The 18,402-nt window shown below is 41.7% G+C and overlaps 1 protein-coding gene across 1 annotated transcript in view; it reads right to left on the bottom strand.

Moving 5' to 3' along the window:
* Positions 1 to 10,048: 10,048 nt before the first annotated feature.
* kif20ba (kinesin family member 20Ba) overlaps positions 10,049 to 18,402 on the bottom strand; it is a 48,363-nt gene continuing 40,009 nt past the window's right edge. The window contains exons 29-33 of the mRNA XM_036945866.1: positions 17,952 to 18,008; positions 15,116 to 15,190; positions 14,406 to 14,523; positions 12,643 to 12,776; positions 10,049 to 11,593 (exon numbers count right to left, since the gene is read on the bottom strand). Coding sequence (XP_036801761.1) covers positions 11,504 to 11,593; positions 12,643 to 12,776; positions 14,406 to 14,523; positions 15,116 to 15,190; positions 17,952 to 18,008 — 474 coding nt within the window. The 3' untranslated portion in view covers positions 10,049 to 11,503. The remainder of the gene's footprint in view (positions 11,594 to 12,642; positions 12,777 to 14,405; positions 14,524 to 15,115; positions 15,191 to 17,951; positions 18,009 to 18,402) is intronic.

The following is an 18,402-nucleotide window of genomic DNA, read 5'->3' as shown; positions in this document are numbered from 1 at the left end:
GGTTAAATATATATATTCATATATACATACACATATGCATATATACATACCTATATAGACATACATACTTTTTTTTAGAATATACCTTTAGTATTCCCCAAACCCTACCACCCCTCCCCCAATTGGAGTAAACTAATAAACAATAACACTCAGGCTTCTAACTTCAGTATATAAATCTTATACACATTTTACAGACACAATCTATTTTACAATCTTTATATTTTGTTTGTTTTTAGTCCTTCCTCTATTTCTGATGTCCGTCCAGTTTGATTTCTATTTGTAACTGTGCTATTTCGCAACATTTCTGAACCTATATACATTTTCCAGATCCCGTATGTTTTACATTGGTTACCTTGTTATTAGTCCCACCCTTCAGCTCCCATTCAACCCGTCCCATCTATCTCTCAACATCATCCATTTTGGATTTCTATTTGCCATATATTTTTCAACTGTGCTGTGATGCTTCACAAAAGCACTGAACCTTTCTATTCTCATAGCTTCTACAGATTGTAAATTATAGATAAACATTTTTGCAAAAATAATTATATTATTGATTGAGTGACGATGGCTTTTCAAATTACCCAGTATTGCTATCTGCAGTGTTAGTTCGAGGCAAATGTTGCAATTCTTCAGCCATTCCTGGACCTGTGACCAAAAACAAGCTACATATGGACAGTACCAAAATACATTATCTAATGACCCTGCTTCCTCACAGCAAAATCTGCAGAGCTGGGAAGATTGTATCTAGGATTTTTGCATCACAACACTGAAGTATAAGAGGTCTCCAATTTTTTAAATGGACTGGATCTTTATATATACACCACTTTGGTCCTGTTTCAGTAATAATGATATCAGACCTTGTTGAGTGTCTGATAATCTACCATTTATATAGGAGTGGTTACAACATGCTAATAACGGTCCTCGGAGTATATCAAAAAAAAAGTTTGGCATACTTCCACTGGTATGCCATCCAGGCCTGGAGTTTAGTATACTTCCACTGGTATGCCATCCAGCCCTGGAGTTTAGTATACCTCCACTGGTATGCCATCCAGCCCTGGAGTTTAGTATACCTCCACTGGTATGCCATCCAGCCCTGGAGTTTGGTATACTTCCACTGGTATGCCATCAGGCCCTGGAGTTTGGTATACCTCCACTGGTACGCCATCAGGCCCTGGAGTTTGGTATTCTTCCACTGGTATGCCATCCAGCCCTGGAGTTTGGTATACCACCACTGGTATGCCATCCAGCCCTGGAGTTTGGTATACTTCCACTGGTATGCCATCCAGCCCTGGAGTTTGGTATTCTTCCACTGGTATGCAATCCGGCCCTGGAGTTTCCCCAGCCTTAAAGGCTTTAATTGCATCACGAAGTTCCTCCTCTGTAATTTGGCCATAACATCTGTACAGAAGGACTCATGTGAACTTTACATCATTATTATTGTGGGAGCGAGATGTACATATAGGGAGAAACATAATACTGTACCACAAGAGAAAGATACACTTAGAGTGCATCTGCCATTCTGGCAAAATGCATTGTCTATTGTATAGGACAGGAAGCCAAAGTAAGGCCATGAGAGCATAGGACAGCTGGACATACCAAGGTCAGAGGGACATACAAAGGAGGGGGTCAGCCAAATGACCAACTGATGGACTATAGACATAGGGCATATATTTTTAGGACATGAAGTGAAGAGACACATAGTCTACTAGTCCTAATAAGGACAAGCTAAACATAAGGGACCCATAGGATAAGATGGGCATGTATTATTTTTGGGACATGAAGAGGTCCTGTCACCATTATAACTTGACTGAAAGCAGATATGGGCGTTATTGGGCGTGAACAAGCAGGAAGCACAGATTGAAAGATAATGGTGGCAGATGGACTGAGGGAAGTAACTTCATTTGCATGTGGGATGGACTCATATGTTGTATGTGTATAAAGACAGAGCCAGTGCTCTGGAAAAGGGTGTGTTCCGCGGACCATCTAGGCTTCTGATGTGTTTGTATTAAAAGCCTATATTGAATTCACAAGTTCTTGTAAGTGTTATATTTTGTAACGATCCTCCACGACATTATTAGGAAACAAATCCTTACAATTAGTTTCAGTTAGTGGAGATGGAGAAGACTGAAACGAAAACATATTATTTTAAAGTACTTTACTTCCTCTTTCTAAATATTCTGTGAATCATGCATGACTCCATAATTTGTTACAAGTTTTAATACATTTTTAGCATTTCTATATTGAAGATTGAAATAGAATTTGGTGCATTTTTCCCCATATTCCATTCAGTTCACTTTATTATTATAATATATTACACTAGATCTTTCTAGAATAAGTTCCTCCATTTCATTTGTGTTTTTCCTCTAACTTATTCTGTGCCTCTATGGTAGTTTTTATTGCCATCTAACTGGTAGTTAGTCCTTCAATTTCCTTTGTTCATGTGGACTCTTTTGATCCAAATGGCTTTTGTTTTATAGATGAGAACTGAACTGCATGGCCTCTAAAGGCACACTTAAAAGTGTCCCATACAATAAGGGAATCTGCTGTACCTATGTTATGTCTGGAAAAAGTCAGTTATAAATTCTTCTGTCCTAGTTCTAAACTATTTATAATCTAGTAGGCTTTGATTAAATTTCCAATATCCTCGCCCACGTGGAAATTCTGTAAGAGTAATATATATGGGAATTATGTGATGGTCCGACCGCATTCTGTCCCCTATCAACACTTTAAAAAAAAACTTTTGGTGCCAGAGAGAATGGTATAAGAAAGTAGTCAAGGCAACTAGCTTGATTAAGCCTCCTTCCTCCATGTATATCACACTAGGTCAGGGTATTAAACCTCCATGTATATCTTACTAGGTCAGGATATTAAACCTCCATGTATATCTCACTAGGTCAGGGTTTTAAACCTCCATGTATATCTCACTAGGTCAAGGTATTTAAGTCTCCACATATCCACTAATTCCAATATATCCATGACATTCATGATTTCCTTAAGTGCCTTAAGGTGATAGTTTGTAGTGTTATTTCCTTTCTGGTCCATAGAGGTATTTAAGACCATATTGAAATCTCCCACCATAATAATATAGTCTAGTGTTGCTTGTAGAGTTGATAGATTCTTATATATATTTTCAAAGAAGCTTGGATCATCATTATTCAGACCGTATAGGTTAATAAGCCATATCTGTTTATTGTCCAATAACATATTTAAAATGATCCATCTACCTTGATAATCTGTTTGGACAATTTGTACATTTGGATCAAAATTATCCAGGTAAATACTGATCGTCTTTTCTTATCTGCTAAGCCATTACAATTGTAACTGGCTATACTTATTTCATCATAATGAGACACAACTTTCAATTCTATTTATCAAAATATATATGTTTGTAAACGTACCATTAAAAAGTAACATGATGATTTAGTGTCTATATAGCTGTACCATGATATTTGCATTGCTACTAAGTAAACCTCCAATTGGTCCCCACTATTCTACCCGCTAAAACCCCTCCTCATCCCGAGTTGGGTTGTCATCCCAATGCCTGACAGACCACCCCTGACCCCCCTTATCCCATAGCCCTGAAAAGACTGGGAACCATCCTTCGAAAAGAGCACACAGTGCCATTTACAGAACAGAAGTAGATCAACCGCCAAATGCATTTCCATCGCCCTCACCTCGATTTGTATTATATATAACAATCAGCTGCCAGCTCTTAGCAAACTGTTGGAAATAATTGTGTTTGGCCAAATACAATGCTACTTCTCTGTAAACAAATTAACAACAGATTTTCAGCATGCTTATAGAGAAGGGCACTCAACATGTACTGCACTGACACAAATGACTGATGATTGGTTGAAAGAAATTGATAAGAAGATTGTGGGAGTGGTACTATTAGATTTCAGTGTAGCCTTTGATATTATTGACCATTAACCTGTTGTTGATTTAAAAAAAAAGTGTTATGGCTTTTCAACCTCTGCCATGTCGTAGATTCACAACTATCTATCTAATAGAACTCAGATGTCGTAGATTCAGAGCTATCTTATCTCATAGAACTTAAAGGGTTTTCTTTAATGGAAGCTTCTCTAATGTCAAACATGTAAAGTGTGGTGTACCGCAGGGCAGCTTTCTAGGCCCCCTTTCTATTTTTTACCAATGACCTGCCACTGGCATTAAACAAGGCATGTGTGTCCATGTATACTGATGATTCAACAATATAAGCATCAGCAACCACAGCTAATGAAGTCACTGAAACCCTTAACAAAGAGTTGCAGTCTGTTTTGGAATGCGTGGCCAGTAATAAACTGGTCCTGAACATCTCTAAAACTAAGAGCATTGGACTTGGTACAAATCATTCCCTAAATTCTAGACCTCAGCTGAATCTGGATTAAATTGATTAAATATGGGGAGAGGTCTGGCAGTAATAAAGAGATAGAGACCCTGCTTTTTTGACACCACATTCCAAAAAGCAAGTCCCGCAGGCTCCAGTTTTGTCTTATCTTGATTATTGGTCATATGGTCTAGTGCTGCAAGGAAAGACCTAGTTAAACCCCAGCTGGCCCAGAACAGAGCGGCAAGTTTTGCTCTTCATTGTTTAAAAAAAATTACTTTATTTAACCAGGTAAAACCCATTGAGGTTAAAACGGTCTTTTGTGAGGGCGACCTGGCAAGAACCTTTATTTAACTAGGCAAGTCAGTTAAGAACAAATTCTTATTTCAACGAAGGCCTAACTGCCTGTTCAGGGGCAGAACGACAGATCTGTACCTTGTCAGCTGGTGGGGATTTGAACTTGCAACCTTCCGGTTACTAGTCCAACGCTCTTAACCACTAGGCTACCCTGCCGCCCCATAAAATACTACAGAAAAACACAGAAATACACACAGAAGACAGCGTGGCACAAGTTAAAGATACAGTTGAAGATTCGAAACGGCAGCTGTGTTGTCGATCAGAGTCTTAACAACAGGCGAGGACACCAACTCACCTAACGTTAATATCTTTTGAAACATGTTCCTGGATGAAGGGGCATTATGGGAAAATTATTTGTTTCTCCATCTCAGTTCTAGCCTTAAGAACAGACAAGGACAGCGGCGACTGTGAACGAAGACTGTGTTGAGTGACTGATCTGGTCAGTAAGGAACAGACAAGGACAGCGGCGACTGTGAACGAAGACTGTGTTGAGTGACTGATCTGGTCAGTAAGGAACAGACAAGGACAGCGGCGACTGTGAACGAAGACTGTGTTGAGTGACTGATCTGGTCAGTAAGGAACAGACAAGGACAGCGGCGACTGTGAACGAAGACTGTATTGAGTGACTGATCTGGTCAGTAAGGAACAGAGATGCAAAGGGAGTTGTCCCATCAATGCTTTGTACACAAAAGTGCCTTGAACATTATCCTTTCTGACTAACATTGAAAAGCAAGATTTGTGCCTAAAATAGAAACGCAATTTCACTTATAAATGTGCTGTTTAAAAGTCATCTTTTCATCTTACCAAATACCAAGATAGTTATAGGTGACCCTATTAATTTTCTGGCATTTTATAGATAAAATCTGTAAGATTTCTTGGGTTCATCGGGTTTCTTTCAAACCATACATTTTGTTTTCCTTGCATTTTAAGCACAAGTTTCTGCCATGTTGTAAATTAACAACAGATTTTCAGCATGCTTATAGAGAAGGGCACTCAACATGTACTGCACTGACACAAATTACTGATGATTGGTTGAAAGAAATAGATAATAAGAAGATTGTGGGAGCTGTACTGTTAGATTTCAGTGTAGCCTTTGATATTATTGACCATTAATTAACCTGTTGTTGAAAAAAAAAAAATTGTCCAAAGCCCAAGGTTATAGGTGACCCTATTAATTTTCTGGCATTTTATAGATCAAATCTGCAAGTGACTCCCATCGGTTTTCTTTCAAACCATACATTTTGTTTACCTTGCATTTTAAGCACAAGTTTCAATTCGAAAGGCTGCCTTTGAATAACATCAAAAGCCAAATGTAAGTCTTGAAAAGCCTTCTCAATATTAGATACGCATAAATAAATGTGTCATCAGTATACAGATGGAGATTTGCAGAGTCAATAGTCTTTCCTATATCATTTACATAGTGTAAAAAATATCAGACCTAAAATTGAGCCCTGGGGAACTCCTTTTCTAAGCCTTGTAAACTCAGATTCCATACCCTCCTGAGCTACACACTGTGTTCTGTCAGAAAGGCAGTTTTGGAACCAATCCTATGCATCAACACTTAAACCAATCTTTTTTTTAGTCTATACAACCACAGGGCATGGTCAACCGTGTCAAAGGCCTTCGATAAGTCAATAAAAAGTGAAACACAGTGATTTTTCTTGTCCTGAGCATCTAGAATATGACCTATAACCTTACTTACTGCAGTAATTGTACTACGCTTGGCTCTAAAATCGAGATAACACTGAGTTATTACAAAGAAAGTCTTTCAACTGGCGAGTTCACCAGGTTTTCCAAAACTTTTGCCAGTGCAGACCGTTTAGATATGGAACGTCAGTTATCCAACTGGGACGGATCGTCACCCTTATGTCCAGACTTTAGGAATGGTATTCCTCGCCAATGAAAGGTTTAATATACGAGTGAGGGACAGCAATGATCTCTGTGCCAATTCTTAGAAAATAAGGGTTTAATTCATCCGGACCAGACACTTTCTTAATATCAATAGATTTTAGTGTCTTTAAAACTTCTGAAATCTCTGTAAAAAAAAAAAGCAAGATGAACCATAATCAGAGGGCTGATATAAATACTATTCATGCCTGTCTCTCTTGGCTAAGAGTTGAGGAGAGACTGACTGCATCACTTCTTATTTTCATAAGAAACATGAATGTGTTGAAAATCCCAAATTGTTTACATAGTCAACATGACCCACACACACTTACCCCACCAGACATGCCACCAGGGGTCTTTTCACAGTCCCCAAATCCAGAACAAATTCAAGAAAGTGTACAGTATTATATAGAGAGACATTATTGCATGGAACTCCGTTCCCATCTCACATTGCTCAAATAAACAGCAAACCTGGTTTCAAAAAAACAGATAAAGCAACGCCTCACGGCACAACGCCTCTCCCCTATTGGACCTAGATAGTATGTTTGTATGTATTGGTATTGATATGTAGGCTACATGTGCCTTTTTTAAATATGTTTATTTACATGTATTTCAATTGATGTATTTCTGTCTGAGCTGTTCTTGTTGATTAATGTTCTGTATTATTTCATGTTCTGTGTGGACCACAGGAAGATCAGCTGCAGCTTTTGCAACCGCTAAGGGGGATCCTAATAAATGATAAAATACCAAAAGTTTCCTGGTGAGGCCTTTGGATGAAGGCTCCTTCCCTTCTCTCCTGGTTTACGAAGCACTAAGCACTCTGAAAATCTTTTAGCTGGATTCGATGGTGCCGTAATATATAATTAGCTGACTATAAGGCCCATCTCTGGGTCTGAGCTGAAAGCAACTGCCAAACCCAGAACTCTTTTGCCAAATGATTATCTTCCTCATAGCTATCTCATTTCAAAACATGATTGTGCTATGAATGAGAATCAGGCTCATTATATCACTTCCACACATTTACAGCTTAGCAGAGAAAGAAAAAAACACACAAGAACCCCCCCCCCCCCGTCCATGCTAGATGAACGGCCATAACTGTGACATCCGTCCCAGAACAAAAAACGTTTCAATACTGCCAGCCCGGCAGCTGCCTTGTCTTCATGTGTCTCTTAATCATTTAGCGTATTCGGATGCAATTCAAATATTCTATGAATATTTATTTAAAAAAAATAAACATCCATTATGTCCCAAAACAGTGATTGCTGAGCTGATTTCAGAGTACACAAACAGATGGTCACAATACTTGGAGTGGTTTGGATGCAATACAGTGGAGGAAAAAGTACCCAATTGTCATACTTGAGCAAAAGTATTTTCATAGAAAATGACTCGGGTAAAAATCACCCGGTAAAATTCTACTTCAATAAAATATTTGTTTTTTAAAATAACTTTAAAGTATGAAAAGTAAATGCAATAGCTAAAATATACTTAAGAATGAAAAGTAAAAATAATTTAAAATTCCTTATATTAAGTAAACCAGAGGCAGTAGGGATGACCAGGGATGTTCTCTGTTCAGTGAGTCCACCAGATCAGAGGCAGTAGGGATGACCAGGGATGTTCTCTGTTTAGTGAGTCCTCCAGATCAGAGGCAGTAGGGATGACCAGGGATGTCCTCTGTTTTAGTGAGTCCTCCAGATCAGAGACAGTAGGGATGACCAGGGATGTTCTCTGTTTAGTGAGTCCTCCAGATCAGAGGCAGTAGGGGTGACCAGGGATGTTCTCTGTTTAGTGAGTCCTCCAGATCAGAGGCAGTAGGGATGACCAGGGATGTTCTCTGTTTAGTGAGTCCTCCAGATCAGAGGCAGTAGGGATGACCAGGGATGTTCTCTGTTTAGTGAGTCCTCCAGATCAGAGGCAGTAGGGATGACCAGGGATGTCCTCTGTTTTAGTGAGTCCTCCAGATCAGAGGCAGTAGAGATGACCAGGGATGTTCTCTGTTTAGTGAGTCCTCCAGATCAGAGGCAGTAGGGATGACCAGGGATGTTCTCTGTTTAGTGAGTCCTCCAGATCAGAGGCAGTAGGGATGACCAGGGATGTTCTCTGTTTAGTGAGTCCTCCAGATCAGAGGCAGTAGGGATGACCAGGGATGTCCTCTGTTTTAGTGAGTCCTCCAGATCAGAGGCAGTAGAGATGACCAGGGATGTTCTCTGTTTAGTGAGTCCTCCAGATCAGAGGCAGTAGGGATGACCAGGGATGTTCTCTGTTTAGTGAGTCCTCCAGATCAGAGGCAGTAGGGATGACCAGGGATGTTCTCTGTTTTAGTGAGTCCACCAGATCAGAGGCAGTAGGGATGACCAGGGATGTTCTCTTGATAAGTGCGTGAATTTTCCTGTCCTGCTTGGCATTCAAAATGTAATAAGTACTTTTAGGTGTCAGGGAAAATGTATGGAGTAATAAGTACATTATTTCTTTAGGAATGTAGTGAAGTTGTCAAAAATATAAATAGTAAAGTGAAGATACCCATAACTACTTAAGTAGTACTTTAAAGTATTTTTACTTAAGTACTTTACACCACTGGGTATATACTTAGTTACTGTAGCTAGCCTCAGTCACTGCAATAATTCAGCAAACTAGAAAGTTAGATTTTAGTAGGGCAAGGGTTTATATGCACAACACTTAAAACAATGGATGGCTCAACCAGGTTATAGTGTTTTAATTAAACCATCTTGGTATATGTTAGCAGTACAGTATTACAAAGGAATGGTAGTGTTTTATTCAACCACCTTGGTATATGTTAGCAGTACAGTATTACAAAGGAATGGTAGTGTTTTATTCAACCATCTTGGTATATGTTAGCAGTACAGTATTACAAAGGAATGGTAGTGTTTTATTCAACCACCTTGGTATATATTAGCAGTACAGTATTACAAAGGAATGGTAGTGTTATATATTCAACCATTTTGGTATATGTTAGCAGTACAGTATTACAAAGGAATGGTAGTGTTTTATTCAACCATCTTGGTATATGTTAGCAGTACAGTATTACAAAGGAATGGTAGTGTTTTAATTAAACCATCTTGGTATATATTAGCAGTACAGTATTACAAAGGAATGGTAGTGTTATATATTCAACCATTTTGGTATATATTAGCAGTACAGTATTACAAAGGAATGGTAGTGTTTTATTCAACCATCTTGGTATATATTAGCAGTGGTATTGAAAAGGAGACTGGGAAAGACATTTAGATTCATTTAGTAAAAAAAAAGAGAAAAAAAAGGTTTACTGAGTTAAACCAAAAGATCAGTTTGTGATGGTGTTCTGTCTTATCTCAGATACTACGCTGATTAGCAGATCTGATTGAATAGGGCCCTATATCTACGTCGCACCAAGCCTTATCAACACGTTTACCACAAAAATAGGACTTGGTAGTGGTTGTCCCTAGTGAGAGATTCATTCTGCTCCACAAAAATAAACTAGTGTATTTTTTTAAAATACATGAACATTGTTGAGATGATCACAATAAAGTACTAAATCCCAAGATACTTATAGGAGATGAACCTATCAATTTGCTGGAATTTTCTAGATAAAATCTGCATGTTGACTCAATCTGTTAACTTTCAGGGAAGAGAAAACCATGCATTTTTGTTTTCCTTGCATTAAGTTTCAATTGGAAAAGCTGCCTTTGAATAACATCAAAAGCCTGTACTGTAAGTCCTGAAAAGCCTTCTGAATATTAGATACGCATAAATTAATAATTGTGTCATCAGCATACAGATGTTTTTTTACCACATGAACATCTGAGATGATCACAGTAAGGTACTATACTGTGTTTTTATAAAGTACTATACTGTGCTTTTATAAAGTACTATACTGTGCTTTTATAAGGTACTATACTGTGCTTTTATAAAGTACTATACTGTGTTTTTATAAAGTACTATACTGTGCTTTTATAAAGTACTATACTGTGCTTTTATAAAGCACTATACTGTGTTTTTATAAAGTACTATACTGTGCTTTTATAAAGTACTATACTGTGTTTTTATAAAGTACTATACTGTGCTTTTATAAAGTACTATACTGTGCTTTTATAAAGCACTATACTGTGTTTTTATAAAGTACTATACTGTGCTTTTATAAAGTACTATACTGTGTTTTTATAAAGTACTATACTGTGTTTTTATAAAGTACTATACTGTGTTTACAAGAACATCGTTGAGATGATCACAGTAAAGTACTATACTGTGTTTACAAGAACATCTGAGATGATCACAGTAAGGTGATATACTGTGTTTTTATAAAGCACTATACTGTGTTTTTACATGAACATCTGAGATGATCACAGTAAAGTACTATACTGTGTTTTTATAAAGTACCATACTGTGTTTTTATAAAGTACTATACTGTGTTTTTATAAAGTACTATACTGTGCTTTTATAAAGTACTATACTGTGCTTTTATAAAGTACTATACTGTGCTTTTATAAAGTACTATACTGTGCTTTTATAAAGTACTATACTGTGTTTTTATAAAGTACTATACTGTGTTTTTATAAAGTACTATACTGTGTTTACAAGAACATCGTTGAGATGATCACAGTAAAGTACTATACTGTGTTTTTATAAAGTACTATACTAAATCTTCAGATTACTGCTTCACCACGATGATGTTCTGGACTGAGAATAAAAATAGTTGATTATATTCTGTTAAATCATATTATACAGAATGGAGAGAAATAATCATAATATGTGCAACGGTAAATATGTAGAAATACAATAGAATGAAGACTATATGAAAGAAAACAGGAAGCTAAGAGGAAGAGGAAGTGACTTCAGAAAATACACGTCTTCTAGAAAGAAAAACGGCCTTAACAATAAAGTAAACTTCAAGATGTCCTTCATTAAAAAAAAAATCTATTAATTCATTTCCCTGTACCATTAAAGAGCAGCGTCTTTGACTTCGGTCCAGAGTTCTCTCTTGACGATGAGACGGTCACTCTCTTTCTCATCTGGAACTCCATTGATGATCTGAAGACAGAGGTTTACAACCAAAGTTAATCAACAAGAACCTCTTACATGACACCCACCATATCAACCTCAAATGAATGGGAATCGCTATCCGCAGGATAGGACCTGAGCCTATTGGTTTGCATCGTGCATACCTTTTCATTTGGGTACACATCTGTGATAAACAACATACATTTTTAGGGGGGGTATCAACAACCCTGCTGATTAATAAATGTTTTAAAAGTGTTTTTTTTTACAATAGCGTCTATAACGACTTCTTGATACAATATTACATAAATAAGTTCTACAAATTGGACTACTTCACTGTCAGTTTTGGTTGAGTATAAACCAATCAGAAGAGAGAAAGCTCATTAAAACCATGTAGAATTTATTTGTAGCCATCCTAGGGGGTCCTGCACTACTCATCAGGGGTTGGAACCGATCGTTTCGTTCTGAACAGAACCATTATTTTTTTAAATTCCGTTCCATTGTTCCAATCGGCAAACTAAAGTTCTGAACCGGTTCGAACCCCCCCCAAAAAGTACCGGTGTATATTGTTCCATTCTGTTCCTTTTTTTAAATTAACCTGTGAAAAATCGACAGTTGTTTACATTTAATTAACTAAATGACTTCATAGAGCAGGCAAGCTAGTTGTTTACATTTAGTTAACTAATTGACTTCATAGAGCAGGCAAGCTAGTTGTTTACATGCATGATGGACAAACAAGTGTGGCCTATGGCGCAAGACACAACTATAGAAAAATGCCTGTTACCTAAAAGAACGTTATTAGCTGGTTCCCATGCTTTTAAAATAACGGTTCTGTTCCGGAACACTATGGATCACTTTCATTCCCGGTTCTGTTTCTGTTCCTTGAAAAATGTCATTTTCCGGTGTTTTGTTCCCTGAACCGGTTCCAACCCCTGCTACTCATAAAACATATTTAAAACTTGTATTATTCAGAAACATTAAATACAGCTATACCATCAACAATAAGATAAATATTGTGATATACTTTGGCCATATTGCCCAGGCCTAATCAGAAGGACGTGTAGCTGGCTGTGGGTTCTCACCGGGTGGGAGGAGAAGTCTATCGCGGAAGAGATCTCTGGTCTGTACAGCTTCCACTTAGACTTCATGGGTCTAAAGCTCATGGACGACTCCGTCTCTGGGGATTTCCCGCTCACCAATCCCATTATCTTTTTAGCTGCAGAGAGAAAGAGGGACATAAGGGCTTTTAAAAAAGCTGAGCAGCATAGGCCAATAAAAAGTTCAAGCCAGAGCAAACCATTACTGTAGGCCAGAAAAAACTAGCCTGGGTGCCAGTCTGTTTCCGCACTCTTGTCTACTCCTTATGGAATTGCTATGCTTGACAAGGACAATGGAGTAGAGACAGGGCAGCATCCATGGACTAACTGTGGACTGAGAGAGACCAGGCAGTATCCATGGACTAACTGTGGACTGAGAGACCGGGCAGCATCCATGGACTAACTGTGGACTGAGAGACCGGGCAGCATCCATGGACTAACTGTGGACTGAGAGACCGGGCAGCATCCATGGACTAACTGTGGACTGAGAGAGACCAGACAGAATCCATGGACTAACTGTGGACTGAGAGACCGGGCAGCATCCATGGACTAACTGTGGACTGAGAGAGACCAGACAGAATCCATGGACTAACTGTGGACTGAGAGAGACCAGGCAGCATCCATGGACTAACTGTGGACAGAGAGACCGGGCAGCATCCATGGACTAACTGTGGACTGAGAGAGACCAGACAGCATCCATGGACTAACTGTGGACTGAGAGAGACCAGACAGCATCCATGGACTAACTGTGGACTGAGAGACCGGGCAGCATCCATGGACTAACTGTGGACTGAGAGAGACCAGACAGCATCCATGGACTAACTGTGGACTGAGAGAGTCCAGACAGCATCCATGGACTAACTGTGGACTGAGAGAGACCAGGCAGCATCCATGGACTAACTGTGGACAGAGAGACCGGGCAGCATCCATGGACTAACTGTGGACTGAGAGACCAGGCAGCAACCATGGACTAACTGTGGACTGAGACCAGGCAGCATCCACGGACTAACTGTGGACAGAGAGACCGGGCAGCATCCATGGACTAACTGTGGACTGAGAGACCGGGCAATATCCATGGACTAACTGTGGACTGAGAGAGACCAGACAGCATCCATGGACTAACTGTGGACTGAGAGACCGGGCAGCATCCATGGACTAACTGTGGACTGAGAGAGACCAGACAGCATCCATGGACTAACTGTGGACTGAGAGAGTCCAGACAGCATCCATGGACTAACTGTGGACTGAGAGAGACCAGGCAGCATCCATGGACTAACTGTGGACAGAGAGACCGGGCAGCATCCATGGACTAACTGTGGACTGAGAGACCAGGCAGCAACCATGGACTAACTGTGGACTGAGACCAGGCAGCATCCACGGACTAACTGTGGACAGAGAGACCGGGCAGCATCCATGGACTAACTGTGGACTGAGAGACCGGGCAATATCCATGGACTAACTGTGGACTGAGAGAGACCAGACAGCATCCATGGACTAGTTCTGGACAGAGGGATTGTGGCCGGTTATATTGAACATGACCATTAAGGTGTGTTTTGTTCCCCTGCAGATGTTACTTTGACTCCAGTTTGGTTTCAGTTTCTGGCTCTTTGGTCATGATGATGATCATCATGTAGTCTGTGCTCGGTGCTCTCTACTCTGCAGTGCTGTTCTGTGTGGGATAGACGGTCATGCTGTCAGTGTAGAGTTGCACAAAGCCATTCCGTGCTGCTGTTAGTGTCAACTCTTACCTTTGCTACCGAAGACTCCGATCTTCTGCATCGTTCCTTCTTTCCTGCTATGCAAGCTGGACTGGGAGTCCTGGGGCCTCATGGATCCCGGGTCTTTACTGCCCCAGGCCGGAGACGGCTGTAGATGGAGGAGAAACCATGACATAAATAAATAAATAAAAACTTAACTAGGCAAGTCAGTTAAGAACTAATTCTTATTTACAAGGACGGCCTGCCCCAGGCCAAACCCGGACGATGCTGGGCCAATTGAGCGCCGCCCTATGGGACTCCCAAATCACAGCCGGTTGTGATACAGCCTGGATTCGAACCAGGGTCTGTAGTTATGCCTCTAGCACTGAGATGCATTGCCTTTAGACCGCTGCACCACTCGGGAGACCCAAAGTAAACCAATAAGTAATATAAAGACTAAAGGTGAGATGATATACTTTATTATCCCCGAGGGGAAATCTGACAGAGCTTCCACATAAACACATCGACTGACACAACGTACACGGTTAACACTGTCATCATAATGTACACCCCCCCCACACCCACACAAACTGGCATTAGTTCATGCCAGGCAAGGCTGTGACGAGGTGACACATCCACATGATGAGACCCTACAGGCCAGGCTCCAGTCCATTATCATCAGCCTCGGATTTAACAGACTTATTGACAGGGGGACAAAGTCATGTTTGTATCTGTTCAAACATAAAAGCTGTGTGTCTCACCACCTCTTGATGCACAGCCAGTTTAGGAGCCAGTCTGGTTCTGGGGTTTCTATGGTTCTCCTTGTGCACCTCATCCTGAGGAACACCAGCGCAGAGACGAGAGTTAGGAGACCAGGGAGAGAGAGGTGAGATTTAGGAGACCAGGGAGAGAGAGAGGTGAGATTTAGGAGACCAGGGAGAGAGAAATTAGATTTAGGAAACCAGGGAGAGAGAAATGAGATTTAGGAGACCAGGGAGAGAGAAATGAGATTTAGGAGACGGGGGAGAGAGAAATGAGATTTAGGAGACCAGGGAGAGGAGATAAATGAGATTTAGGAGAACAGGGAGAGAGAAATTAGATTTAGGAGACCAGGGAGAGAGAAATGAGATTTAGGAGACCAGGGAGATAGAAATGAGATTTAGGAGACCAGGGAGAGAGGAGACCAGGGAGAGAGGAGACCAGGAAGAGAGGAGACCAGGAAGAGAAATTAAAACTCCATGGTGAGGATTTAGTTTTATGAATGTTACGACATTGAGAGATCAGTTTACATTTTAAAAGTCCCCATGCACTTTCAGGTTGAATAAATCACTAGGTTTCCAATGATGTGGATGAACAATGTATGTTTCCCAGCTCCAGTGTAGGCCATCCCCCTGACACATCTAGTTTGAACTGTTCAGCTCACGGCAAAAGAAACACTCATCTAAATGCGTACTCCAAAATAAAAGCATATTCAATAACTTATTGGTAACATCTGTCCAACTCCGCATTTAGCTTTTAAATAGGATGCTGTATGAATCATTAAGCATGTTTCAAACTTCTGGACTTTGTGTTTCTGTATTTTATATGTTATATTTAAGCAATAAGGCATGAGGGGGTGTGGTATATGGGCAATATACCACGGCTAAGGGATTTTCTTAAGCACGACGCAACGCGGAGTGCCTGGACACAGCCCTTAGCCGTGGTATATTGCACATAAACCACAATACTCAGAGGTATCTTATTGATATTATAAACTGGTTACCAACGTAATTAGAGCAGTAAAAAGAAATGTTTTGTCATACCTGCGATATATGGTCTGATATACCACGGCTGTCAGCCAATCAGCATCCAGGGCTGGAACCACCCAGTTTATAATCTTCAATAATCAATGGGTATATATTATTTATAGAAATGACCACTGAGCAGCAGGAAATACCCCAACGCTGAAACAAACCCTGTCATTTTAAATCACAACCATTCCATGTCGTCTCTCAGAGGACTTTCATAGCTTTGCCATTACGCCAACCGAGCTATTACCAACCAAAGCATTAGAACATTGAGAGGGGATGGCGATGGATGGGGCAACAGGCATGAAGAGGGGAGAGGTACCTGAGAGGGGAGAGGTACCTGAGAGGGGAGAGGTACCAGAGTACCTGAGAGGGGAGAGGTACCTGAGAGGGGAGAGGTACCTGAGAGGGGAGAGGTACCTGAGAGGGGAGAGGTACCAGAGTACCTGAGAGGGGAGAGGTACCAGAGTACCTGAGAGGGGAGAGGTACCAGAGTACCTGAGAGGGGAGAGGTACCAGAGTACCTGAGACGGGAGAGGTACCTGAGACGGGAGAGGTACCTGAGACGGGAGAGGTACCCGAGACGGGAGAGGTACCCGAGACGGGAGAGGTACCCGAGACGGGAGAGGTACCCGAGACGGGAGAGGTACCCGAGAGGGGAGAGGTACCTGAGAGGGGAGAGGTACCAGAGTACCTGAGAGGGGAGAGGTACCTGAGAGGGGAGAGGTACCTGAGAGGGGAGAGGTACCTGAGAGGGGAGAGGTACCAGAGTACCTGAGAGGGGAGAGGTACCAGAGTACCTGAGAGGGGAGAGGTACCAGAGTACCTGAGAGGGGAGAGGTACCAGAGTACCTGAGAGGGGAGAGGTACCAGAGTACCTGAGACGGGAGAGGTACCTGAGACGGGAGAGGTACCTGAGACGGGAGAGGTACCCGAGACGGGAGAGGTACCCGAGACGGGAGAGGTACCCGAGACGGGAGAGGTACCCGAGACGGGAGAGGTACCCGAGAGGGGAGAGGTACCTGAGAGGGGAGAGGTACCAGAGTACCTGAGAGGGGAGAGGTACCTGAGAGGGGAGAGGTACCTGAGAGGGGAGAGGTACCTGAGAGGGGAGAGGTACCTGAGAGGGGAGAGGTACCAGAGTACCTGAGAGGGGAGAGGTACCAGAGTACCTGAGAGGGGAGAGGTACCTGAGACGGGAGAGGTACCTGAGACGGGAGAGGTACCCGAGACGGGAGAGGTACCCGAGACGGGAGAGGTACCCGAGACGGGAGAGGTACCCGAGACGGGAGAGGTACCCGAGACGGGAGAGGTACCCGAGACGGGAGAGGTACCCGAGACGGGAGAGGTACCCGAGACGGGAGAGGTACCCGAGACGGGAGAGGTACCCGAGACGGGAGAGGTACCCGAGACGGGAGAGGTACCTGAGTACTTGAGAGGGGAGAGGTACCTGAGAGGGGAGAGGTACCTGAGACGGGAGAGGTACCTGAGAGGGGAGAGGTACCCGAGAGGGGAGAGGTACCCGAGAGGGGAGAGGTACCCGAGAGGGGAGAGGTACCCGAGAGGGGAGAGGTAGCCGAGAGGGGAGAGGTACCCGAGAGGGGAGAGGTACCCGAGAGGGGAGAGGTACCCGAGAGGGGAGAGGTACCCGAGAGGGGAGAGGTACCCGAGAGGGGAGAGGTACCCGAGACGGGAGAGGTACCCGAGACGGGAGAGGTACCCGAGACGGGAGAGGTACCCGAGACGGGAGAGGTACCTGAGACGGGAGAGGTACCTGAGAGGGGAGAGGTACCTGAGAGGGGAGAGGTACCTGAGACGGGAGCTCATGCGTTGCTCTCCTTTTAGCTGGACTGCGCCATCCGCTCTTCTTAAAAAAATATATTTAAAAAAGAAGAAAGAGGTTTGTTATAAAGTTAGCAAGAATAACCCGAGTCTAATACACCAAGGGCAATATGTGTCGACCATGTACCAGGTAACTAACCAACCACAAAGACGCCTATAAAATGTGACATTGATATTATATTGACACGTGAATTACATCAGGACTGAAAGGCTACAGGGGCGTGTCATAATGTGCAGATAAATACTTCAACAGCACATTTAAAAAAGTTTAGATGCTTCAAATTCTGGTGCTTAAAATGCATTTATCTTTAATGCTAAAAACCATTGCCCTGTTTGTGTGTTTGTTGTGAATCTTCTATAAAATAATTAACAGTCTAAAAGATTTAGAGGCTGTGTTTTTTTTAACGCCTGGATCTGCT

The sequence above is a fragment of the Oncorhynchus mykiss genome, chromosome 16, assembly GCF_013265735.2.
Source record: "Oncorhynchus mykiss isolate Arlee chromosome 16, USDA_OmykA_1.1, whole genome shotgun sequence".
Classification (NCBI taxonomy): Eukaryota; Metazoa; Chordata; class Actinopteri; order Salmoniformes; family Salmonidae; genus Oncorhynchus; species Oncorhynchus mykiss.
The sequence above is the reverse complement of the archived record's forward strand: the minus strand, read 5'-3'. Positions and strand labels throughout refer to the sequence as shown.